Raw genomic sequence first — 28,000 nt, 5'->3', positions numbered from 1 at the left:
AAAACTGTTATACATTTTTAAAAAATCTAATCAAGGCTCAAAAATTCCACAGTCAATAATTTTACATTCTACAACCGGCCTCTCATTGAATGTTTCTGTTGCTTCCAGTTGCTGTAGAACTTCTGATCCCTCAATTAATTGTCTGAAACAGGAAAAATCTCAATAAATACTAAGTCATATCCATTATTTTCAATAACAATTGCTGTTATAATACTGTTCAAGTTTAAATGCCTTACAGCCTAATTCAGAGTGTGAGGCAGACAGGGTCAGTGTTGCTTCCGCACCACTGTATTGTCTTCAAAGTGATTTCAGTAGTGCGGGAAGTCCAAAAAACAAAAAAAACTTTGGCCACCTGAAAAAAACCTGTTATGCAAAATGACTTACACCGCTTTTGGGTGGTGTAAGTCTGCGGCCAGGGAGGCGGCTGTTGCCAGGCTGAAACCTCAGTGGAAACCAACTAAGGTTGGCTCCACACACCCCCCCCCCCGGAAAGTCCTCAGACTGCCCCCCACTGTGACGGCGTGCTCTCCTGCACTGGCATAGTTTCAGAGCAGCAAGCCCTTCAGGGTGCAGCAGAGCTGCGTGATGCCAGCCCGCATGTTTGCTCTCTGCTGGTGTAGGTACCCCTTTTGCCATCAGGGTGGGCAAACATGTTAATGCAGCACCCCCATCTGGATTGGCCTCTTATTCTGCAATTAAAGCAATACAGCCTCCCATATTTCAATTATAATACACACAACACTTAGTGAATTATACCTTGATTTTCTCCTCAATGGAGACCCAATGTGGCTTACACGATCATTCTTCCATCCTCCCAATTTATCCTTACAATAGCCCTGTGATGTAGGTTTGGCTGAGAGACAGAATGGCTCAGGGTCACCCAGGGAGCTTCCATGGAAAAATGGGAATTTGAACTTGGGTCACTCAAATTCTAGATTGACACTCTCAAGACGCTCAAATTTGTATTTACATCTAATAGAGTTCTTATACATACCCAAAAGCCACATATTTTTCATTCAAATATGGAGCTGGCTGTAGTGTGATATAGAATTGGGATCCATTGCTGTGGCGTCCTTTGTTGACCATTCCAAGAACCCCTTTTTTGTCATGTGGAACGGCAAAGTTTTCATCTAGGAAACATACACATTTATGTACAATGGCTGCCATTTGCCTTTCCTTGATTCATTTTTTTCTACATTGAACAGTTTCCTTTTTCACAGTCAAAGGCAATACGTAATTTGTTCTAATTCCAATATTAATATCAGTTTAATGATCAGTATGAGTAATGGTATTTGTCCACCATTCTCAAAGGCTGGAACTACTCTTGCATGGCACCCCGCCCCCTCCCTCCCTAACGTTCCCCTTCCTCTGTTAGGGTGGGTGGCCCATGTCCAGATGGCAGACCCTGTCTCTTTCATTCCGTTCCCTTGCAGGTGAAGTGTGTTACTGTTGAAGTCCATCAGATGGCACTGTTGCGGAACCATACCATGGTTCCAACTGTCACAGGTGTGGCAGGTACACAATACCTCTCACAGTTCAACTGAAACGCATCCCTAAGAGATGTGTGTATGAAAGGTTATCTACTTGGCTTTCGGTTCCTATGTGTGTGTGTGTGGGGGGGGGGAGAATTGGGCGGATCGTAGCTTGTTATCATGGTTTACCTTGGCCAGTGTGGTACATGAGCTAGGTAAGTAGCTAAAAATACGCTGGGAGGCATGAGCTATGTTGTGTTCAAATTTCAGAGCGTTTGGTCCAGCAAAGCCCCGGACCCTCCCTCACCTTCCCCTTCCCTCGCTAGGGTGGGTGGGCCATGTCCAGATGGCAAGACCATCCCTTTCACTACAGATGACAGCGGTTTTCAAAGAAGGCGTGGTTGTTTCCCTTGTATCAGAGGGTGTTGCTTTGACGGCCAGCAGATGGCGCTGTTGCAGAACAGAACTGAGGTTCCAACTGTCACAGGTGTGGCATGTACACAATAACTGGCACAGTTGTGACATGTACACAACAGGAGGTGTGGAAACAGTATGGAAACCTGGCCACATGCGAATGCGACGTTGTGTGAAAATTTCAAAGCAATCGGTCTAGTTTGGGAGATTACCTGTCAGCAGAAAAACGCACTGATAGATTTTTACATATATAGATTAGCAAGGTGCAAACATAATCTGAAGTTTCAGGCAAGCTGTGAAATGCACGTGCTCGAAGCTTTTATTTATTTCATTGGTTTTAAAGCAGCAGCAGCAGCAGCATGGAAGTATTTGTCTGGACACTCTTGTTTGTCTACATGTAATATGCTTTGTCTGAGGATACATGGTCCTATTTGTATGGTTATGTACCAGTGTATTTAGTATATTTATGTGCACTTGTTCACTTCATTAATTTCACACTTTATTATTAAATCTCGTACTTATACTGGCGTTCTTGTTGGTTGCTTGTAGACAGGGTGTAGTAGGCTTGTTCTATTGATAGACTGGTTCTGCTACACCTTTCTCTTTGTGTTTTTTGTTAAAGACTAGAATGAGTCAGTCTTTGGGCAGCAACGGAGATTGCGCCGGAAACATAAAGCAACCCATGATTGTCCTGCTGAACCGTTGTTCATGCAGATATGCAAGCAATAACTCAAAACTAGAGTGATGAAATATGCTGGAGATATGAGGAACAGTTGTTCAGGACTAATAAAATAGCTGCCTTGTATTTTTTAAGAGCAACTGCTGCCCATATTGCTGCAGTTAAGCACTGGGTTGGTGCCCATGAGTAGTCCGTTTGGGCAAGTTTTGTGCTTTTATAAAAGATACCACCAACAAGGGCTGACAAGTGACTTTGTAGATGCCAATGAAATGTGAACTGGTCCAGCTGGAGGAGGAGTCTTATAGGTCAGAGGACAAAGTCTGCAAGAAAATGCTCTGTCTAACCAAAATCCTAACTACATTTTTTCTCTTTTTAAAAAAATTAATTTTCACAATATATGACAGACATAAAAAAGATACTTCAGAACAGATAGAAGCAGAACAGAAAAGACATCTACCCAAGACTGTATTAATATTATCATTACATAATGGACCCAGTATGATCCAAACTGCATTTCAAAATACTGTGCATGTGAAACAAAAAGAAAGGAGCAGCAATACTAATAAGCATTCTGGCTAACATTAACATCTAATCACAACAAGGGCTGCTTTAAGCCTCATGTAAAAACACCCCAAATCCTTAGTCATTGGCATTTTCCGCATGTCACAGTTACCCTAGGGTAGAAGCGGGATCATAAATACCGGATCAATTTTATCCTGATTTCTCCCTTTGCATGGCTGCCCATGGCTGTTTCTGTGGAGGAGCCGAAGTTGAGACTGGGATGAAATACCCCATTTTTTTTGCACGAACCTGGGACTTTTGTATTCACATTGCAAGTGTCCCGCATTCTGATTGGCTGTTGTTTTTGTGTGGCAGCTGCAAGCTACAAGCCTCTCATGCCCAGTGTACTGCGTTCTGATTGGCTGTTGTTTGTGAGTGGCAGCTTCAAGTTTATCTCACAAGACCATAAGCATATTGTAATCTCTTGTTTGTGAAATGGCAGCATTTCTTGCTGAGGGATCAGCCACCTTAGTTAAGGCCAATATTCAGGGGATTTGGGGAATCAGCATTAATACCGACTGAAATACTGTGTCAATTACATTTTGTAAACATGCAGAAAGTACAGTAATGAGCATGCTTGGTGTACCGTGTTCTGATTGGCTGTTGTTTTTAAGTGGTAGCTTGAATGAATGTCAGGTGAAGAGAACAGGTTGGCAGGGTGGGAAAAATAAACCGGCTCTGCTCCTGATTGGTTTTTGCACAGTAGCAGGCTCTAGCAGGCTCAACCCGGGATTTTTAAAATGAACCTCCAATTTGGCGATTTTTGAAAATCCTGGGATAAGGGAAATATCGTGGGGAAGCCTCAATTTAGGACTGGAAACCATGCAAAAATCATGCACAAAGCAGTATGTTTCACCTCCCCATCCTGGGATATTGGGTCCATGCAGAAAACGCCACTGTAACAACAACTGATGAGTTCCTAAAAGACAGCAAACTGATTCCCCGTAATTAGACTCCATGTACTTGACTTTGTGCTGTTGAATCAAATGCCATTTCTTTTGCTGTAATACATTTTGCATTCCAGTGGTATTCTCACCTGTATTAATAATGGCTTCTAGCTATCTTACCATCACCAGGAAATTGTAATTCCTTCTTACCTTCAAAGACAGGTCCATAAATCGACTCGCCACCATCCCCTTTCCCTTCTTTAATGTCTGTATATTAATTGGGGGGGGGGGGGAAGGTTATAAGCTTGTCATTTTTGTATTAGAAAAAGTCACACAGAAACTTAAAATGACATCCTGAGATATTTACTAAGATCAGCAATTAGGCTGTTAGCAGAAATCTGTACTCTGTATGTTGAAAAGCCAAAAACTATTTAGGGTTGGTAGTGTCTGTGGCGAAACAGGCTTGCCTATGGCTTGCAGGCCCTGTTTTGCCCTCTGACCTCTCCCAGAGTTGCCAACCTTTCCCTGGAGAGGGCTATCTTATTTCCAGGGTTCGCTGCCACCACCTGGTCAGTTTTTGGATTGTCCACTGGGAAGGACCAGGACTTCCCAGTCTCCTCTTCCACTAGCGTGTCCAAAACGGGGGGACACACTCGGTACAGAGAACGGTCCACTCCTGGTAAAGATTTAACAAAGTCAATTCTTTAATAACAGAAGAATAATTTAGAGAGCTTTTCTGGCACAGCACCCCAAAGACAACAAGGAACACAAACTAAAAAAAAGCAAACCGCAAGTCCTCTGGCCCTGTCGCTACCACATACCCTGCCTACTAGTTGTTGCCCAGCAGGGTAGGTCCTCGGCTTAAGTAGGTATTGCTTATGAAGAAGCTCCCATCACTGGGCCTAGCACACGTCCTGTGGGGAAAATGGCCACTGCCTTCTCTCCCAGGCAGAGCCTTCCTCTTCCCAGAGCCCAGCAAGACAAGAAGAACCCCCCCCCCAAGGGTTCTGGCTGGTTTTATCTCTCCTTTTCCCCCTCCCTTTTTTGGCTCCCCCTGATGTTGTTACCAGGCTCACTGCAACTTCTGCCCACCCACTCTATGGTGCCTGGTTGGGGACAAAAGGAAGGGTGGGAAAAAAAAACCATTTCTCCACAGTGTCTGCCCAAAGTGCTTTCATCTGTAATATTTGCATAAAATCTTCAGTATGATTCTTGTATGTTAATATTGCCAAGTGATTTTTTAAATATTTCCTAAAATATTCTTATCAAATTATTTTGGGGAAGAAGAAATAACAACATGAGCAACCTTTGCCTGGTCTTCTGAATTTATCCAGAGCTCTTGTGACCATGGATTCCAGTCACCTCAACAGAAGGACCAGATTAGCGTATACCAAGGAATGTGTATGTGTGATGTCTCCCATCCAGGGCCCTCATCCCCTGCCCACCCCTAAGGATATACCATGGTATAGTAGCCAGTCACATAGCTGCCATAGGGTGGCGGGCATGCCTCAGGCTCATGCCACTGGGGTCACGTGGGGGTGGAAAATCGCCCCCACACACTTCCTCCTTCCCTCAACTCTCCAGGCCCAGCAGAAGCCGGTGCTGGGTGTCCCTGCCCAACCCCACCCCATGAGTCAGGCCCCATGGCCTGGAGCAGCCAGGTTGCTTTTCAGCCGGCTGCTCTGGAGGCGACCCCCCCTCCGCCCCCCACTTACCCAGCGGCCCAGCCAGACTGCTTTTTCAGCCAGCTGTTCTTTGCAGCTGGCTGAACTAATGTGAGTGGGGGCAGGGTAGTAATGACTCTTGAGGGGGGCCTCGGGGGCCCACCAGTGAGCCCATGGGGAAAATGGCCCAGGTGTATTTTACTCTGGAGCATCCAACCTCCCCGATCACTGGGGCGTAGCCGTAAGTTTTTCTTATAATTAGTATTTCTATCTAATACCACTGCATAACATCAGTGGCTGCAATTCAGAGAATTGAAGTGGCACAATTCAGAGTATGATTTTAATCTGTAAAACTTTAAATTATTTGGTAATGAATCATCTGAAAGTGCTCCAACCCCCATGAAAACTGACCTAGTCACAGATACTTCCATCTTCACAAGGACATGCTCTTTTCAGTGGTGCTATCTCATTTGCTGAGCACTCATTCCATGTCTGTTCCAGTGGTACCACTTACATTATTTAGGTCCTTGGTTTCTTTAACGTTAGTTTTTGTTCTGCTCCCCAGGTGGTTATTTAGGTGCCCTGCACCCGGCCAAAAAACCTCCTTGCACTTCTATGAAAGTGACTTGTAGAATTATGTGTTACTTCATTTGGTGAACACCAGAAGTCTGCCACTTGTTTGTTTATTCAATTTAAATTACCACCATCACAGGAGCCTGCCTCTTTGAAGACTGCTATTTGAAGAAAAAAGCGGACTGAAGAGCTGAGAATATGCATCTTCTTGTATAGTTGATATGTATCTAGGGAAATGGTGCCCAGGGAAAATCTGAGTTTTCTCCCCTCACTCCCAATTTCCCCCTAGATACCCTCTGCTCCTCGGGTGCTCCCCATTCCCCGCAGGCACAAGGTACAGCTGGGTTATGGGGCATCACAAAGCCCCTGCCTCATGCAGGGTGCCATGCTGGACAAGAGGGGGGCCGGAGGGGGGCAGGTGCTGGGGTGAGTTGTCCTAACCACCCCCCATGCCTGAAGCTGGCTTCATCCATAGGGCATTGGATGCCCTGGCAGCACTGCTGCACCGAGCTGTGCCCGCCTCCCCTGGCCCCAGCCTGAGTCAGCCTCTGCTCCCCCCCACCACTGCCTCCTCGGGCTAGCCCCACACCAAGCCTGCCTCCCTCCTGGCTGTCCTGGTTGAGGCTGTGTGGGCACCACTCCACCCCTTCATGGCAGCCAGCACCAAGCACATCTTATTGGGCCCGAAAGTAGAGGCTGGGTAAATGCAGCAGAGCTGTGTGTTTGCTGTATTTCTGTTGCTCCAATTCAGACCAGCTTGTTTCACTCAGCCAGAAATGCCCGCCAGCTGTCTCGCCCACTCCCAGCTCAGCCACTCACCCCAGGGGACTGTGGGGTGACGCCCACCCCCATGTGACAAAATGGGTGCTGTCTGGGACATGTAACCCCACATGTCCCCGCAAGTAAGGTATGCCACTGGGTATATTAAAGAGTTCGAAATGTGTTTGATTGAATCAGTTTTAGGTTCCAAAGCCACTGTGTTATCAAATGCAATTAACATTTCTAAATGGGAAAAGATACCAAAAGGTTTAGATTTACTTTCTAAAATGGAAATAGAACTGTATATGGCTTAGCCCAAACATTTTCTAATAATCACAACATCTACAGACAGAAACTGTTACATACATTTTAAAATCTAATCAAGGCTCAAAAATTCACAGTCAATAATTCTTACATTCTGGCTACAAACCGCTCCCTCATTGAATGTTTTTCCCTTGTTGCTTCCAGTTGCTGTGGTAGAACTTGATCCCTGACAATTGTCTGAAACAGGAAAATCTCAATAAATACTCAAGTCACATCCATTATTTTCACAAATTGCTGTTATAATAATTTGTTCAAGTTTAAATGTCTTTACAGCCTAATTCAGAGTGTGAGGCAGACAGGGTCATGTTGCTTCCGCATCCACTGTATTGTCTCAAAGTGATTTCAGTAGTGCTGGGAAGTCCAAAAACAAAAAAACTTACACCTGAAAACCTGTTATGCAAAATGACTTACACCGCTTTAGTGGTGTAGGTTCAAGTGTCAGGGAGGTGTTGTTGCCAGGTTGAAACTCCTCATTGGAAACCAACTAAGGTTGGCGCCACACTCGAAAGTCCCTCAGGACTGCTCCCTCACTGTGACGGCGCAGTTTCCTCCTGCACTGGCATAGTTTCAGAGCAGCAAGCTCCTTTCAGGGCATGGTGAGTTGCGGATGCCAGCCCTGCATGCCTGCTCCTCTGCTGGTGTAGGTACCCCTTTGGCTACTGTGGGTGGGTGCAAACATGCACGCAGCACCCCACCATCAGCCTTTATCTCAAAAAATTAAAGCAATACAGCCTCCCATTTCCACCATAATACACACAACACTTAGTGAATTATACCTTGATTTTCTCCTCAATGGAGACCCAATGTGGCTTACACGATCATTCTTCCATCCTCCCAATTTATCCCACAATAGCCCCAGGATGTGGCTTCATTGAGAGACAGAATGGCTCAGGGTCACCCAGGGAGCTTCCATGGAAAAATGGGAATTTGAACTTGGGTCACTCAAATTCTAGACTGACACTCTCAAGACGCTCAAATTTGTATTTACATCTAATAGAGTTCTTATACATACCCAAAAGCCACATATTTTTCATTCAAATATGGAGCTGGCTGTAGTGTGATATAGAATTGGGATCCATTGCTGTGGCGTCCTTTGTTGACCATTCCAAGAACCCCTTTTTTGTCATGTGGAACGGCAAAGTTTTCATCTAGGAAACATACACATTTATGTACAATGGCTGCCATTTGCCTTTCCTGATTCATTTTTTTTTCTACATTGAACAGTTTCCTTTTCACAGTCAGCAATAATGAATTTGTTCTAATTCCAATATTAATATCAGTTTAATGATCAGTATGAGGCATTTGGTCCACCATTCTCAAAGGGTTGAACTACTCTTTGCATTGAACTCCTCACTCTCCCTCCCTAACGCTCCTTCCCTTCAGTTAGGGTGGGTGGCCCATGTCCAGATGGCAGACCCAGTCTCTTTAATTCCGTTCCCTGTAGGTGAAGTGTAAGTTACTGTTGAAGTCCATCAGATGACTGTTGTGGAACCATACCATGGTTCCAACTGTCACATGGTGTGGTAGGTACACAATACCTTCCTGCCAGTTCAACTGAAACGATCCCTAAGAGATGTGTATGAAAGGTTATCTACTTGGCTTCTCGGGTTCCTATGTGTGTGGGGGAGACTGGGCGGATCGTATTGTTATCATGGTTTACCTTTGGCCAGTGTGGTACATGAGCTAGGTAAGTAGCTAAAAAATAATGCCTGGGAGGCATGAGCTATGTTGTGTTCAAATTTCAGAGCGTTTGGTCCAGCAAAGCCCCGGACCCTCCCTCACCTTCCCCTTCCCTCGCTAGGGTGGGTGGGCCATGTCCAGATGGCAAGACCATCCCTTTCACTACAGATGACAGCGGTTTTCAAAGAAGGCATGGTTGTTTCCCTTGTATCAGAGGGTGTTGCTTTGACGGCCAGCAGATGGCGCTGTTGCAGAACAGAACTGAGGTTCCAACTGTCACAGGTGTGGCATGTACACAATAACTGGCACAGTTGTGACATGTACACAACAGGAGGTGTGGAAACAGTATGGAAACCTGGCCACTACGCGTAATGCCATCGCTGTGTGAAAATTCCAGCACCGTCTAGTTTGGGAGATTACCCATCAGCAGAAAACGACTGATAGATTTTACATATATAGATTAGCAAGGTGCAAACATAATCTGAAGTTTCAGGCAAGCTGTGAAATGCACGTGCTCGAAGCTTTTATTTATTTCATTGGTTTTAAAGCAGCAGCAGCAGCAGCATGGAAGTATTTGTCTGGACACTCTTGTTTGTCTACATGTAATATGCTTTGTCTGAGGATACATGGTCCTATTTGTATGGTTATGTACCAGTGTATTTAGTATATTTATGTGCACTTGTTCACTTCATTAATTTCACACTTTATTATTAAATTGTGACTTATAATTTCATGCTCTTTGTTGGTTGCTTGTAGACAGGGTGTAGTGGGCTTGTTCTATTGATAGACTGGTTCTGCTACACCTTTCTCTTTGTGTTTTTTGTTAAAGACTAGAATGAGTCAGTCTTTGGGCAGCAACGGAGATTGCGCCGGAAACATAAAGCAACCCATGATTGTCCTGCTGAACCGTTGTTCATGGTAGATATGCAAGGCAAATAACTCAAAAACTAGGAGTGGGATGTGAAATATGCTGGAGATATGAGGAACAGTTGTTCAGGACTAATAAAATAGCTGCCTTGTATTTTTTAAGAGCAACTGCTGCCCATATTGCTGCAGTTGAGCACTGGGTTGGTGCCCATGAGTAGTCCGCTTAAAGCCTTTGTGTGCTTTTATAAAAAGATACCTCACCAACAAGGGCTGACAAGGACTTCCTAGATGCCAATGAAATGTGAACTGGTCCAGCTGAGGAGGAGTCTTATAGGGTCAGGAGGGACAAAGTCTGCAAGAAAAATGCTCGCCCAACCAAAATCCTAACTACATTTTTTCTCTTTTTAAAAAAATTAATTTTCACAATATATGACAGACATAAAAAAGATACTTCAGAACAGATAGAAGCAGAACAGAAAAGACATCTACCCAAGACTGTATTAATATTATCATTACATAATGGACCCAGTATGATCCAAACTGCATTTCAAAATACTGTGCATGTGAAACAAAAAGAAAGGAGCAGCAATACTAATAAGCATTCTGGCTAACATTAACATCTAATCACAACAAGGGCTGCTTTAAGCCTCATGTAAAAACACCCCAAATCCTTAGTCATTGGCATTTTCCAGATGTCACAAGCTACCTCAGTAGAAGCGGGATCATAAATACCGGATCAATTTTATCCTGATTTCTCCCTTTGCATGGCTGCCCATGGCTGTTTCTGTGGAGGAGCCGAAGTTGAGACTGGGATGAAATACCCCATTTTTTTTGCACAAACCTGGGACTTTTGTATTCACATTGCAAGTGTCCCGCATTCTGATTGGCTGTTGTTTTTGTGTGGCAGCTGCAAGCTACAAGCCTCTCATGCCCAGTGTACCAAGTGCTCTGATTATTGCTGTTTGTGAGTGGCAGCCTAAGTTTATCTCACAAGACCATAAGCATATTGTAATCTCTTTTGGTTTTGTGAAATGGCAGCATTTCTTTGCTGAGGGATCAGCCACCTTAGTTAAGGCAATATTCAGGGATTTGGGGAACTCAGCATTAATACCAATTGTAGCCAATTTCTGTGTCAATTACATTTTGTAAACATGCAGAAAGTACAGTAATGAGCATGCTTGGTGTACCGTGTTCTGATTGGCTGTTGTTTTTAAGTGGTAGCTTGAATGAATGTCAGGTGAAGAGAACAGGTTGGCAGGGTGGGAAGAACCCGCTCTGCCTGGATTGGGTTTTGCACAGTAGCAGGTTTCCAGCAGGCTCAACCTCGGGATTTTTAAATGAACTCCAATTTGGCGATTTTGAAAATCCTGGGATAAGGGAAGGCTATCGTGGGGAAGCCTCAATTTAGGACTGGAAACCATGCAAAAATCATGCACAAAGCAGTATGTTTCACCTCCCCATCCTGGGATATTGGGTCCATGCAGAAAACGCCACTGTAACAACAACTGATGAGTTCCTAAAAGACAGCAAACTGATTCCCCGTAATTAGACTCCATGTACTTAACTTTGTGCTGTTGAATCAAATGCCATTTCTTTTGCTGTAATACATTTTGCATTCCAGTGGTATTCTCACCTGTATTAATAATGGCTTCTAGCTATCTTACCATCACCAGGAAATTGTAATTCCTTCTTACCTTCAAAGACAGGTCCATAAATCGACTCGCCACCATCCCCTTTCCCTTCTTTAATGTCTGTATATATTAATTGGGGAAGGTTATAAGCTTGTCATTTTTGTATTAGAAAAAGTCACACAGAAACTTAAAATGACATCCTGAGATATTTACTAAGATCAGCAATTAGGCTGTTAGCAGAAATCTGTACTCTGTATGTTGAAAAGCCAAAACTATTTAGGTTGGTAGTGTCTGTGGCTTAAACAGGCTTGCCTATGGCTTGTGCAGGCCCTGTTTTTATTCCCTCTTGACCTCTCCCCCAGAGTTGCCAACCTTTCCCCCCCTGAGAGGGCTATCTTATTTCCAGGGTTCAAGCCACCACCTTGGCCGGGGTTTTGGATTGTCCATTGGAAGGACCAGGGACTTCCCAGTCTCCCTTTCCCACTAGCTTGTCCAAAACGGGGGACTACCACTCGGGTACAGAGAACTATCCACTCCCCTGGTAAAGATTTAACAAAGTCAATTCTTTAATAACAGAAGAATAATTTAGAGAGCTTTTCTGGCACAGCACCCCAAAGACAACAAGGAACACAAACTAAAAAAAAGCAAACCGCAAGTCCTCTGGCCCTGTCGCTACCACATACCCTGCCTACTAGTTGTTGCCCAGCAGGGTAGGTCCTCGGCTTAAGTAGGTATTGCTTATGAAGAAGCTCCCATCACTGCACGGCACACGCCCTGTGGGGAAATGGCCACTGCTCTCCTGTGGCAGAGCTCTCTCTTCCAGAGCCCAGCAAGACAAGAAGAACCCCCCCCCAAGGTTCTGGCTGGTTTTATCCTCCTTTCCCTCCCTTTGCCCCCCCTGATGTTGTTACCAGGCTCATCAGAACTTCTGCCCACCCACTCTATGGTGCCTGGTTGGGGACAAAAGGAAGGGTGGGGGAAAAAAACCATTTCTCCACAGTGTCTGCCCAAAGTGCTTTCATCTGTAATATTTGCATAAAATCTTCAGTATGATTCTTGTATGTTAATATTGCCAAGTGATTTTTTAAATATTTCCTAAAATATTCTTATCAAATTATTTTGGGGAAGAAGAAATAACAACATGAGCAACCTTTGCCTGGTCTCTGGTTCTATCCAGAGCTCTTGTGACCATGGGATTCCAGTCAAATTCCCAACAGAAGTAACCAGATTAGCTGTGAGCACCAAGGAATGTATGTGTGATGTCTCCCATCCAGGGCCCTCATCCCCTGCCCACCCCTAAGGATATACCATGGTATAGTAGCCAGTCACATAGCTGCCATAGGGTGGCGGGCATGCCTCAGGCTCATGCCACTGGGGTCACGTGGGGGTGGAAAATCGCCCCCACACACTTCCTCCTTCCCTCAACTCTCCAGGCCCAGCAGAAGCTGTGCTGGGTGTCCCTGCCCAACCCCACCCCATGAGTCAGGCCCTGATGGCCTGGAGCAGCCAGGGTTGCTTTTCAGCCGGGTTGCTCTGAGACACTGGCCCCACTTACCCAGCGGCCCAGCCAGACTGCTTTTTCAGCCAGCTGTTCTTTGCAGCTGGCTGAACTAATGTGAGTGGGGGCAGGGTAGTGTGGCTGCGGGGGGCCTCGGAGGCGGAGCCCATGGGGAAAATGGCCCAGGTGCCATTTTGCTCCGGGCATCCTTTTCTCCCCACGTCACTGGGCGTAGCCATGGATTTTTTCTTATAATTAGTATTTCTATCTAATACCACTGCATAACATCAGTGGCTGCAATTCAGAGAATTGAAGTGGCACAATTCAGAGTATGATTTTAATCTGTAAAACTTTAAATTATTTGGTAATGAATCATCTGAAAGTGCTCCAACCCCCATGAAAACTGACCTAGTCACAGATACTTCCATCTTCACAAGGACATGCTCTTTTCAGTGGTGCTATCTCATTTGCTGAGCACTCATTCCATGTCTGTTCCAGTGGTACCACTTACATTATTTAGGTCCTTGGTTTCTTTAACGTTAGTTTTTGTTCTGCTCCCCAGGTGGTTATTTAGGTGCCCTGCACCCGGCCAAAGCAGAATGTAAGACTCACTGATTCAGTTAACAGTTCAATACTTAAAGCTTTAATTGTAACAATGTTGACAGACCCTGACTCCTCCTGGGTCTAACTAAATAAAGGTTACTTTGTTGCAGAAACTTTCTGGAGTCTGGAATTTATTGTAAACACTGTGAGACTATAACATCTATACTGTGAATCTATAAAATCTTTGACTGTTTAACTTAAATACTGAGAGTCTATAACATCTTGGACTGTCTAACTTGTTGCTGTCACCCAGCTTCCGTTGGCACCTAACTGTTGCAGTCACCTGTAGCCTGCTGGTCTCCTAACTGCCAACTAGACAGGGTTATTGGGCATAACTGCTGTAGAACACTTCAGCCCTAGGGTTTCTTAAAGGGACAGAACTAAATTCTGGTTCCCTCCCACTGAATACTGTACAAAATATAGCTAAACCTATACTAACTGTGGGGAAACTAAATCTTAAAGGGTCTGTGGGGGCATGACACTTCAAACTTCCTCTGGAAGTTTTAATTCCTTTATCAACTTCCATTAACTATAGTACTTAACTATTCTTACTGTACCACTTTAATAACTATCTTATCCCTAATTACATAATATCAACTATGCTAACTGTAAACTTCTATGCTAACTATAACTATAAACTTCTAACAATCTTGATTGCAGAATTCAAACTGCTTGTGGTTCACTGAAGTTCAACGTTTCAGGAACTCTGAATAAAGAAGAATCTCCATCTCATTCTAAAATCAGGGTTGAAGTCATTAAGTAGCAGGAAATGGACGCTTCCACAAGACATTTAGACATCCACCGGGCCACAAAGAGAGAGTCTCTCCCTTTCATAAGTTTGTCTGTTGCCACACTGTGGGTCTGAAGCTTCAGAGTTATTTCTAGAATATGTTTGTTGAGTTGGATTGATTGTTTTGCGGGTGGGTGTAGATTTGAAGTATCACTACATAAAAGTCTCTGTGAACAAATTGACTCACTTCTGATCCATATTGCTGCTCTAAGAGTTTTGCAGTCTTCTAAGTCCATAGTTTGCAATAGCTGGTGAGGGGCTGTTTCAAAAACATGAACACACATTCTGTACTCTTGCACCTCTGACATCTGATATGGATCCCAAACCACAGAAAACTTAAGATAATTTCTATGGTCTTTTCTGACCCAAAAGGAATAGAACATTTGTTGAATATCTGCCATAATTGGAGCAGCTTCTTTCTAAAACGCACAGTACCTCGGAGCAGATTGTTAATTAAATCCGGGTCCTGTCAGCAGAACTCTCATAAGAGATGTGCCATTAAATAATGCAGGAATCAAACACCACTGCACCTTTATGTGGCTTCTGGGGTGATAGACTCCAAAAAATGGTAAATACCAGCATTCTTTGATGGTCTTCAATGTCAGGAGCTTTTTCTGCATGGCCTTCTCTATCATGGTGTTAATGAAGGCACAACATCCCTCCTTTAACTGTGGTTTCTTTCCATACTTCTTTGAGTGCTCTCAAACGCTGCAGTGCCATGACACCCATTATTTGCAACTTGTCCTGTCTTTGAAGGTAAAGGTGCATCCACTTCCTTTGCTCATCCTGCTGACACTCGCCTCTTATTATGTATTAGGGAAACGCTTTGGTTCCCTTTATGGACAAGGCTGGCTGGTCACTCATGGACTGTAATTTTTTAAACACTGATGACTCCAACTCCTCTATGCTATGATGTTGGATCTGATGCATTTTAGCAGTTCCAACATCTGCGTGGTCGTCCATTTTGGCATAAAACCCATACAGAAGGTGTGTGTGCATGTTCAGGTATTCTTTGTGGTTCAAACAAATTGGGCCTAGAATGGTCCACCCCAGCCCTAACCTCTGAGCAAATGGCATTCCTGTGGGACCTTTTCACTTGTTCTTGACTACTTAACACCTCTTGGACAATCTGTGCCATGAGCAGTGTAGGAATTCTGGCATTTGGGTCAAGCTCTGGTATCTTGTCTGCTATAGACTCCAGGTGCTTGTGCTGTGTGGCAATGTTTTGTTGGGATTTTCTGTCTTCGCCTTTAGGGAATATGTTGACATTCAAGGAGAGTAGGTAGTTTTAAATTGCTCTGTCCCATCAGTTGATTGAAGAACAAATCCTTGGTGCTGTTCTTCCTGTCATGATTTGATTTCCCACTTCATATGTGGTCAAGGACATATTCTATCTCTTCTGAGTGTATGTTAACATCTCAAAGAACTCTTGAGGAAGTAATGAAGTGTCACAAGCAGTGCCTAATGCCACATACATACATGGCTTGATGTGAAGCTTTTGAGTAACATTCATGAAATCTGATGTGCACGTATCTTTTGTTCCATCGCACATGGTAGTGTATGTCGTTGTTGCCGTTTCTTGTCCCTCCTTTTTGGTTAGGTACGGTTCTCCCGACATTTTCTCCTGGTCTCTTTGGTAACTGAAGTGGTTTTGTGCTACGTAATGCTGAACCACCGCTGTTCACTGGAGCACTTTTGCACCCCCACCTTCTCTTTGCATTCACTGGCCATATGAGCCCTCTTGGAAAGAGCAACATTTAAAACATAAGTTTCTGTTGCTTTCATGTAGTGGGCAGGTGCTCTTCATAAGGCATTTCTCTAAACTCTTTGCAGTCATTGAGGTTGTGCAATTTTTTTAAAGTGAACTGGACACATACTCTAAATGGCTTCATTTTGAGAATTCGTTTAACTGAGTTTTGTATTTGTCTCTGTCTTCCTAACCATAACTTGAGGTTTACCTTTAAACTTGAACGACTTCTTCTCTCTAACACCTTGGTACAAAGAAGGGAATCAGTTTGAGGATCATTTCTTTCTTTAGCCATTCTTGATATAAATTCCAAGATATGAATATGGTGGATACCTTTTGCTTGATGGTTCTCTTTGTAATTAAAAACTTTACCCCATTGCTCTTTCAGGGGAAGGGCAACTTGTCGATAACTTCTTTGAGTCAAATGTTGATCCAAACATGCAAGTCCCAGCTCTGGTTTTCTTTGCAGCACTCCATCTCTCAAGCAGATCTGTCAAATCCCACAGTTCTCTGCAGGTAATCTTTCATTGCAAGTCAGGAAGTTAGTTTTAAGCCTCAGGAAGTGAAGCTTCTATTTCAAACATGCTCCATATCTTCGCCTTAATCTACTCCATGCTCGCTCTAAAGCCATGTGAGGGTTTCTTACATGTGCTGTATAGACTCTTCTTATTTTGCTTTAATGCATGTTGTTCCAACCAAAGCCATGGGCAAGGTCAGCTCTTCCCTCGCATTTAGTTTCAGGTCTTGAGAGCCTCTGGAATGTAACTTTCCAAAGTAAGTAGTCTTCTGCTTATCAGAAAACTTGAATGCCTCTGTCTGCTAAATCTCTTCTAGGATTTCTGGAAAGGTGGCTTTCAAAACGCCTGACAAATTTGGGATGTCAGGTTGCATAATGGGATTTGTTGCCTGATGATGCGAGTAGATATAATCCGTGAAGCTGATACCCAGGTACAACTGTGCTCCTCAGGAGACTTCTGCTCCTGTCTAAAAACTGTAGAGTCGAAATTGGGCATCCCGAACTGATTTGTAAAGGTTTTCCTCCCTCATTCTTCTGTTCATTTGCTAACTGGATTTTGTTTGTTGATTACTTGGGGTAGCTCCTTTGTGGTACTGTCTGCTGACTCTAATTAATTACTGGTGCAACCATGCTATGCTGGGTGGTTGGAACTGACCATGGATTGCTGCACCTGGACATCTGGGACATTAGTTCTGTTGATCTGCAGCTGCCAGATGTTCTGTCACTCTGAATTCTTCCTCAATCAGCAGTCACTCTCCAAAGTTGGATGACTGTTGATTGTACAGAAGATACCTTCATTATAGGGTCTCTTTCCCCATTTCAGAGCGAAGGTAAATAAACTCTTTAAGGCCTCAGTTCAAACTGCTTCCTCGCACGCTTCTGCCTTTGCCTTTGTTTTAGTGTTGACAAGGCTGCTTCTACTTGCTTGTCGAGCCTCCCTTCCCTGAGCTTTTAACTGTGCCCTGACGAAACAGCCTTCCTGGGCTTCAAATGAGCTTAGTTCTTCAATGATTTCTTCTTTTCGTTTTAAGAAATCTACTTGTTTTGCAGCCGGCCACATCAGCTTTGGCTTCCAAGATCTTCATTTCCATAGCCAATCTTTTGGGAACCACAAGAGGCACTGCTATAATTTGAGCCTGACTTAGTGCTTCTTTGTTCTGTGGGATGTGTGAAGACGAGGTTTTAGTTGCAGATTTAATAGCCACACTTGCTTGGCATTTCAGGTGTAACCTTTCTTGGAAATGTGAGGTGACATTCTCCTATCTCCATGGGGATGCAGTGTTCAAGGCCATTGCAGTGGATTTGTTCTTTCCATGCTGCTGGACTTGATTGTTGACTTGCTTGCAACTCTCTTGGAAACTCTTGCTTGGATAAACCACTACCATGTAAATGCTTGTTAAAGAAGCTCTTTGCCTTTCTCTTTGATCCTTCTCCATCTCTTTTGTCTTGATATTCAAGGCTCTGATGTATTCATACTCTAGGAGGGAACGATTCTAGCTGACCTTCCATAAGCAGTAAATTGCTATAAGGTCTCCTTACAACTTAACATTTCTTCTTCTTGTACAAGGCATTTTCCAGATTGATAAATTGCTAGAGTGGTCTTTACAATGCCTTTAGAGTACTTGAGCTGCACACATTCAACTGATCTTGCAAAGATGCTAAACATTTTGGTAGTGGGCTTTATTTCTAGTATTGCTTTGTGAAATAGAGCTTGTTGGCTCTGAGTGAGTTTCTTCTCTTTCTTGCATTGCCGGTGTCTTCACAAAGAAGACTTCAACTTTCCTATGCCCAGCTTCTTTAGGGCTTATAGGAACCAATCTCTCTTCTGCCAGTGCTCCTAGCAAAGAAGACTCAACTTTCCTATGCCCAGCTTCTTTAGGGCTTATAGGAACTAATCTCTTACTAAGTTATGTAGGTAGACTTTCTTTGTTCCTTTACTGCAAAGGCTCCCTGCCTTGTTTCTCACCGACTGAAACTTTCTAATTCGCCTTTGAAACTGGAACATTCACACTGTTCTGCTCCCCAGGTGGTGGTTATTTAGGTGCCCTGCACCCGCCAAAGCAGAAATGTAAGACCTCAACTGGATCTAGTTAACAGTTCAATACTTAAAAGCTTTAATTGTAACAATGTTGATAGAACCCCTGACTCCTCCCTCGGTCTAACTAAATAAAGGTTACTTTGTTGCAGCAAAACTTTCTGGAGTCTGGAATTTATTGTAAACACTGTGAGACTATAACATCTATACTGTGAATCTATAAAATCTTTGACTGTTTAACTTAAATACTGAGAGTCTATAACATCTTGGACTGTCTTGTTGCTGTCACCCAGCTTCCGTTGGCACCTAACTGTTGCAGTCACCCAGCTTCCGTTGGCCCCTAACTGCCAAATCAGACAGGTTGCTGGGTAATAACTGTCTGAGGAACACCAGCCCTAGGGCTTCTTAAAGGGACAGAACTAAATTCGGTTCCCTCCCACTGAATACTGTACAAAACATAGCTAAACCCATACTAACTGTGGGGAAACTAAATCTTAAAGGGTCTGTGGGGGCATGACAGTTTTTGTTGGTTTTTAATTTTATGTTAATTTGGACCATTTATTGATGCTGTTGGCTTTTCAGTTAGTTCAGTTTTTTTGCTGTTAAGTCACAGTCAACTTATGGGAATCAAATTGGGTTTTCAAAGCAAGAGATAGTCAGAGGTGGTTTGCCAATGTCTGCCTCTGTGTAGCAACCTTGGGATTTCTTGGTAGTCTCCCATCCATGTCCTAAACAGGGCTGACCTTGCTTGGCTTCTGATGAGATCAGGCTAGCCTGGGCTATCCAAATCATGGCAATTAGTTTGTAAACTGCCTTAGAAACAGTGATTGGAAGGTGAGGCATAATAAATAGACAACAATATAACCACAAATTTGATTTTTTTTTCTGGGTGAACAGTCATACATATTGAACCATCAAAGTTACCTTTTTTCTGGAACAGCTTCTAAAACCCACCTCCTCCTTGTATCCATCCCTTTTTGACAAGTCGATGAAAGATAGAACCAATGTAAGTGAGAGCCAGCCCACTTTTAGACATCCCTTTCTTCCCTGTGCACAAATACTGGAAGTTCCGGCATGTCTTGGGGCATTTATCAGAATAGAGCTGCAAAATTAACAGAGAAAGACTACCTGTTTCCAAAAACTTAACTTCCAGAGGCAGCCCTTTGTCTTGTTAGTGAAGACAAGCATGATGTGAACCCAACTGAGTCTATAGCTCCTGGTACACACTGCCTAAGCTTTTAGCAACTAAAAATATAACATACTTTAAAATCAAGGTTGGACAGTTCTTCCAAATGTCACAGGCCCTCTTTCAGTTTACCTCCAACATGTTTCCTGCCTCAGTCCAACATTAGTGTTAATCCCAGCCATCATTACCAAGGACCAATCAAAGCTAGGGGAGCCCTTTCCCTATATAACCTTCTCACTACTGGAACTTTCCTGCCCAGGAAGATTCATGTGCTATCCAGTTTACTGGCTTTCAAGAGGTTGGTCAGGACCTTTTTTTATTTCTAAAGGTTTGGCTGAATTAGATTTTAAGCTGAAGAATGTGATGTTTTAATCCTGGCTGAATTTATCTTTAATATATAAGTATTTGATTGTTATATTTTTTATTTTAATGTCATGTAGTGCTTTATTTTCATTCTTTGTGTCATTTAATTTTATACCTATCGTGAACCATGCTGAAGCTTATGTTCAAACCCTGAGAATTATGGAAACTACCAGAGCAAAAAAGGAAAACATTATAAATCACATGAAACAGTTTGTACCTTCTAGCAGCTTCTATTAACAGCATCTCTCTCTCCCTACAAGCAAATTCATTTTTATTGCTGCTCATTGTTATCAAGCAATACATACAGAGGTGGAATCCCTGGAATCCCACCAGGGCGGCGGCAGATCAGGCTGTGTGCGTGGCCTGTCAAGGTGGCTGCCTCATCAAGCTCCAGCAGGCCTCCCCCGAAGCGAAGGCTGCTTGTGGCCCCATTGGCAGCCAGCCGGCCCCCCACAGCTGCCCCCCTGCAGATGCCACTTTCCCTCGTTTTCCTCCTGCCCAACATCAGAAAGAGGGTCACAGCGCAGCAGCCAGGTAAGTGGGCGGAGGGGGGCATGGCAGAGGCTCACAGCGGGAGGGGCGGGAGTGGAGGGCGAACCGGTGGTTGGAATTTTAGAATCCCACCACTGAATACATGTATAGCTGTTTCTTCTTCAGCTGCTGTTCAGTATTGCTAGATTGCAACTATGGCATTAAGTGAATCTGGTACAACTTGCCATTGTGCCCTGACTTCACAACACTTCTTTGTCTTGCCCATTTGTCTTTGAGGAAACCAACATTCTATCTTCTTCATGAAGGCCCAAAATGCAACCTGGTACTCACTTAGCAATACTTTTTCTATTCAAATGTTCCTGCTGTTTGGTCAGGATGCAAAAAGGCCTTGACTCAGAACTTGCAACCTTTCTTCCTGCTCAACATTATTATTATTTATTAAATTTCATATACCTCCCAACCCCCAAAGGGCTCTGGGCAGTGTACAATGAGCCACAGGCAAACCACAATAATACACAAGGTATAAATATAAAATATACTATAACATTAAAAAAAATTAAAACAATAGCAGCATCCCGCATATATTGGCGGCACCTGATCCCATGCTTAATCCCATGCTTGGAAGGGGACTGGCAAATTGCTGAAAATGACAGCATAGATGATATATGGGGCATCAATGGGGGCAGGCAATCCGTGGGCAGCCTCCCCAAAAGCCCAGTGGAACAACTCGGTTTTACAGGCCCTGTGAAACTCACCAAGGTCACGCAGGGCCCTAACAGTTGGAGGAAGAGTGTTCCACCAGGCAGGGGCCAGGGCCGTAAAAGCCATAAAAGCCCTGGCCCGGGTAGAGGCTAGCCACGTCATTGAGGGACAAGGAACTACCAACAGAAGCCTATTAGGGACATATGGGGTAAGACGGTCACGAAGGTATGAAAACATCACCTTTTATTATTATTATTATTAAATCCAGTCTGGTGACGAGTTCTGGAGAACTCAAAATATTGTACACGGTTTTGTGTTATTTGCAGGGTTCCTAAAAAATATACTATGTATATACAAGCTTTTCTTTTTGGATTTTGCTTTAGGCCATTGCAGTTTCCTGAAATCATGAATCCCACAAAAACCAGTCCTGCTTTCAGAATGAAAAAGCTGAAGCATTAAACATGCAATCTGACAGTACATTTAAAACACAGGCATACTGGTGTTAGTTTAATAGAAATTATTTACAAATGAAAGATTTGATTTCCTTTCCTCAAACTTACCTCAAACAGCAATTGCCCAATAGGCACATCCTGAATGGCTACATTCAAGTACACGAACACGTGCTGCCAAGATAAAGAATGCAAACCCAGTTCTCAGATAAATAATTTTCCCTTCTGATTCTTAATCATACTTCTAAATGTAAAGGGTTGAATGGTGGTAAATAAGAAACATGAGAAATTGTTCTAGATTTCTCTGCAGCTGTAGTTTCCTACTTTCTGAAGACCCTTTACTCATCAACTTGTCTGCCAAGAAGGATACTGGCATTCTATTTATTTTATTTTTGTACTCCTGATCCAAGAATTTCTGGGTAGTGTACATGGCTCCTCCTTCCATTTTGTCCTCACAACAGCCTTGAAACTGAATAATTTGCCAAATAACACCCAGTGAATTTTGTGGCTGAGTGTGAGTTTGATCCTGGGTCTCCTCAGTGGAAATCATGTGGATGTTGATCTCCTTGGTTGCTGGTTTTACCATACTTCCATGTGATTGAATGATGATAATAATCATAATAAACTATATTTTTAGTCCAGCATTCTCACTGAGACTTAAAGCACATTACACAGTGTAAATTTATAATTGTCCATACAAAGAGACATCTAATAAGCACAGTGCAGTCCAATGAAATTGACATGAGGTGAACATCAAATCAGCACTGTACCAGGAATAGAATTACTGCAGTCTGAATGAACATTAGGATAATAGGCAGAGGCGTATGGGCACTAAATGGCGCCTGGAGCAACACCCCTGCGCGCCCTTCACACCCCCGCCATTGGCGGGGAGGGGGTTGGCAGGTGGCCGAACCCCCTTGGCAGGCTCATGGCCCGGCGCTGGCTGCTGCTGCCCCCCCCCACCTGCCACAGGTGGGGTGATGGCAGGCGGCAGTAGCTGGCGCAGGGACAGGAGCCTGCCGCAGGCCCATCAAGGGGCTTGCCACGACCCCTCGCTCAAGGGGCTTGCTGCACCCCGGCATTGGCTGCTGTTGGCAGAAGCATCGGTACTTGCCAGGGGGACATGTAGACTCCCAGCCCTTGCCCAGGACTTGATCACGTGGGGGCGCAAAACTCATGATCAAATGTGTGGCGCCTGGGGACGTGTGACCCCACATGTCCCTCTGGCAGATACGTCCCTGATAATAGGCATGACACAGAGTGTGGCTATAATAAAGAAAAATGTTATTAACGTCAGTAGAAAACAATGAAATGACCATTGCGTAATACATGTGACAAATTGATAATACATCCTTCACATAATGGTATAATCTACAGTCCCGACATCTTTTATAAAGCATCTTCCTGAACTATACTTATAGCATAGCCTATTACTGTAATTTTGGTGATGAAGTAAATCTCTGTACTCACATGAATTGCAGAATATAACACAAACTTCTTTATTGCAATTAAATTCAAACTAACACAGAAACTGAAAGCAAGAAAAGAGAACAGTCCACGGGGTGGAGTTTTCCTCTAACCCATCATCAGGTTCCACTTAACTCTTTACTATTTCACTATAGATATAGATAATCTCTTCTGAAAACTAGATTTTACATAATTTGCCTTCCCAACCTCGTCAGGCAGGCCATTCCACTAGGTGGGGGCCACAACAGAGAAAGAACAGGTATGAGCAATTGTTGATGCTGCCTGTTTGCAGGGTGGCACCTGCAGAGGGTTCTGAACAGCTGGGCACAGAAGTCATTGCGGAACAGGACAGGTGCCAATCTGTACCAAATATGGTGATTAGTACAACTCCAAGAATAATAATATTTTATGCGGTCAGGCCCTGTGCCGTTCATCACAAATAAGCCTGTTTCCTGTAGAAATGTATAACCTTACCTTTTTGCCTCTCATGTATTTTGTGAAGAAATCCTCTGTAATAGCTTGGTAAAGAGCTGTGGGTTTAAAATCTTTATAATCCCAAACTTCATAAGCCCACTTTAGCAGCATTTTTTCATCTCCAACAAGGTGACCATCAACAAAACACATCACATTGGAGGGATATTCCCATACTTCTCCTCTTAACTCCTGTGTTTAGAAGGTGAAATAGCAGGGTTTAAGGATTAGTTGCGTGTTTAACATCAAAGCCCCCACTGAATTAAACATGCATGCAATGGTTGGTAGGCAAACTAACAACATACTAAAGAATGGATCCCAAAATGTCACATGAGTTTTCCATTAGATGTGCAGATACTTGCGAGCTGTCCTGGACCTCTATGTATGTTTTGATTGATCACAACCTACAGTAGACACCTATAGACACTCTGGTGTCCCGGTTAGTCTTCCATTTGTTAGTTTTTGTACTAGGATGCAAAATACCTATAACCCAGGCACAGCTCATAATTTTATCACAGTAACTGAACAATCTGGGCAGATGCTGTAAGGAAAAAACATTATCTTCAGGTTTGCCCCTTATTGAAGCCCCAGCCTACAAGCCAAAAACCCTCTCCTGTTTCGAGAATGAGGTGAAGGGTATCTACCAGGTATCCAGCATTATCATTTTGGGCAGCACACTTTCATGTTTTGTTCCTTAAAATTATACTGATTTATATGTGTGGGTACTGAAAACACACAAAGATAACAGCAGAGCAACAGAAGAACAATGACATAAAAGACCTTGTTGATTAATCAGGCCAGCTCTACAAAGAGGTAGGCAGGGTGCTGAGGCAGTTGACTGGACATTGCATTTCAGGCTGCAAGTGAATGTGACAATTAAGGGAAATCAAGGGAAAGGGTCCTATTTTAGTTTTTTGAATAAGTTTCTATTTACAGGGAATCATTAAGCCATGTTACTTAGAAAATTTTGAAACATTCAGTCCTCCAGTCAACTGCCTCAGCACCCTGCCTACCTCATTGTGCTGTCTTTGTAGAGCTGGCCTGATTAATCAACAAGATCTTGTATGTAATTGTCCTTCTGTTGCTTGAGCACAAGGGAGAATTAAGCATATTATCCATCCCTTCCCTACAGTCAGCAGTAGAGGACGAGTACTGCCCATTCTAACAGAATTCTACTACTTTCTGTTGCTGCTAAAATGAAAGACAAGAAAATTAGAGTTCTTCAGGCATTTTGAACTACTTGTGAATTTAAACATTTATCAACATTTTGTATATTGCAAGATCAAGACCTATTTCCTAAAAAAAATAAATGAGCACAGTCTGGAGAACAATGCAACATTCAGTTATGGTAAGAATGGCAATGAGAACAAAATCACCCTACCCTAAGCCACCCTGAACAAAGAAGAAAGGTAAAATATAAATATTTAAATAAATAAATAAATAAATAAATAAATTCTGCTTTAGAAGTGCAAAGATAAAACCCACCTTTTTTTTCTCTTGTAGATACTCAGCCCATTCAAATTCCAACAAAGGAAACAATTTAGGTTCTGCTATCTTAGTTGGAAAATTTCTCCTCAGCGCCTAGATAGTCAAGATAAAAAGAATACTGTCCCATGATGCTTTATAGTGATGTTCTCTGACACATACTATTGGTGTTGCTGGAAGTGGTCCATTTAGAATTATTCTTCTCTTTTTCTTATTTGGTAACTGAATAATTTAACCAAGTTTCCCTGCATTTGCAGTAAAGTAGTTGTGAGATTGCTTCATGAATTCACACTGCAGTTCTACTAGCATTTGTTGTGCAACAGCAAAACAGATGAAAGCCATAATAGGAAGGCGCCATCTAAATGTATGAACTGAGAGTTGCAAAGTCCCCAGTTCTGATATTGGGTCAGGAAGGAATTCACTGGGTCCTGCAGGCAAGCCACTTCCCCTCCCACTCTTAGGCTCATTCCGCACATGCAGAATAATGAACTTTCAAACTGCTTTCAGTGCTCTTTGAAGCTGTGCGGAATAGCAAAATCCACTTGCACACAGTTGTGAAAGTGATTTGAAAATGCATTATTTTGTGGGTGCAGAAGGAGCCTTAGTCTCTAGCTGCAGTATTGGGATAATACTACTGATCTACTTTACAAGCTTGACATCCAGATTACATAACCAAACCACAGCATGATGGTAAAATGGATCTATTTTCTTTCCTATGCTTTCCAATACTCCTTGCGTCCCTTGATAGCTATAGTGTTTACTATAATAAGCTGTACATTGGGTTTCCCCTAAAGACAACTCAACCTGCTTTCTTCAGTTCAAAATGTGGCTGCATGTTTACTTACAGAGCCAAGCCACATTACATCTGTGCTAAACAAGCTGACCTGTTTCCTATTTGCTTCCAGATTCAATTACAAGCACCTTTAAAACTCTTCATGGTATAGGGGTCACATAACTGAAGGACCACCTCTCCTGGTATGAACCCGTCCACTTGCTCAAGTACCCAGTGTTCTCTTCAAACTATGCCATCTTCTTGACTGATGAATATATCTTATGTGAAAAATCAGGTCTTTCTGTCAATTGCACCAGTTTTATAGAATGGCCTACTAGAAGCTGTACACTAAGCCTCCAGAGACTGTCATTTGTTTTGTGGAGATAGATTACCAATGTTTTTGGAATGATTATGGATGCACTTTCATTAAGATGAGTAATCTTTCCAGTGTCCTTTTTACTCTGTTTTGTATAATGCATGTAAAACTATTGCTGCTATATAACCTGTCCTGAACATTTGGAAAGGCAGGAGATATATTTCGTTTCCAATAAAAGAAAAAAAATCGTATTAGTCTCCATTGGCCTGGCCTTCTTAATTCCTCACCTTTCAGTTCCCTTAGTTTAGCTTTGTATGAAGGTACATTATACCAACACATAATATAGCTCTATTTGACTCAGTATTTTCCATTCTGACTGGAAACAGCTTTCCAAGGTTGCAGACACAGAAAGTATTTCCTGCTGCCTGTTAACTAAGACCCTTTAATCTGATAATCTTGAAGGGTCAGGATGTCCATTGTGTTTATTAATTGCTAAATCTATTCTGTACTTATTATAATGCTTTCATGTTTAGACATCTGGATTTTACAAGTTCTACTATATTTTAAAATGCCAATGGGCTGGTTCAGACAGGGATTGGTCAGATCTGCCTTGAAGGTGAACATGTATGGAAGAACTTGAGTCTGATATGTGACTAGGTGCACAAAAGCTGCTTCTTCTCAGAGTTGATATTCAGAACATGGTGGCTAAAAAATCACAGTGACATTAATTACTGCTAGGGTGTCATGCTTGAATAGATATTGTGCCCTTTGGTTTGATGTCTCATTGCTTTCTCCAACCATGGGGGCATATCTACAGGAAAAATTGCCCCGAAATGTCAAGCTAAATTAACAATATTTAAGAGATAACCAAAGATGTAGGAATGAAAATGTATTTATTTTGCTTCAGCTTTAACTAAAGGTCAATATCTTTCCTATCCGACAGATAGGCACGTTACCCACTTTCAAACACAGACTGCCACATGCAATATTTTCTAAACCAAATTAGATGCTAACACTTCACATATAGATTTGCTTTAAAAACGACTGGATGAAAGATATTTTAAAGATATTTTAGAATTATACACTGTGGATAATAAAACAACATTTTGCTCTTGAATAAAACATGTTTATAATTTGCCTTATCCACAATCATGGTCGAGAAGGCTTGGATTTGCACCTAACTTTAACATTTATTTGTGATACAAGCGCTCACTATGCATGCTGTCCATACAAACCGCTATATAACACTAGAACTGATGCTAGTAAGTTGTCATATAAGGAGAAGAAGCCTAATTGTTTACCTCTGCTGCATACACTGCCATGTGAAAGGAGGGTTGTTTGAGAAGCCCAGCAACCACTATCTCTTGCAGGCCCACTAGCTCTGCACCACCTTTAGTCCACATTGTTCAACAGAATTCCTTTTCCTTGTCTGGCTGCTGCTTCGCTTGTCTCTTCCCCTTGCTAGAGGAGGAATATAAACAGTTCCATTCACCATAGTAACTCCAATCAGATGCATGTATGAAATCCTGGAGTGAGTTCCGTTAGCCTTTGATTGGTACTCTGTTTCTTTTGTATTTATACAACACGAGACAACGT

The 28,000-nt window shown here is 42.9% G+C and overlaps 1 protein-coding gene across 1 annotated transcript; it reads right to left on the bottom strand.

Annotated features, from left to right (window-relative positions):
• Positions 1-21: 21 nt before the first annotated feature.
• On the bottom strand, positions 22-27,849 carry PPIL6 (peptidylprolyl isomerase like 6). Its single transcript, XM_048508046.1, has 8 exons — positions 27,706-27,849; positions 25,317-25,412; positions 23,835-24,023; positions 22,005-22,067; positions 19,656-19,803; positions 11,575-11,631; positions 8,346-8,481; positions 22-142 (listed from the first exon to the last, which is right to left on the bottom strand). The coding sequence occupies exons 1-8, from the start codon at positions 27,805-27,807 to the stop codon at positions 31-33; spliced, it is 903 nt and encodes a 300-aa protein (XP_048364003.1). The 5' UTR covers positions 27,808-27,849; the 3' UTR covers positions 22-30.
• Positions 27,850-28,000: the final 151 nt, after the last annotated feature.

This window comes from Sphaerodactylus townsendi, linkage group LG01 (assembly GCF_021028975.2).
Source record: "Sphaerodactylus townsendi isolate TG3544 linkage group LG01, MPM_Stown_v2.3, whole genome shotgun sequence".
Taxonomy (NCBI): Eukaryota; Metazoa; Chordata; class Lepidosauria; order Squamata; family Sphaerodactylidae; genus Sphaerodactylus; species Sphaerodactylus townsendi.
Note: the sequence above shows the minus strand (reverse complement) of the source record. Positions and strands in the feature narration are given on the sequence as shown.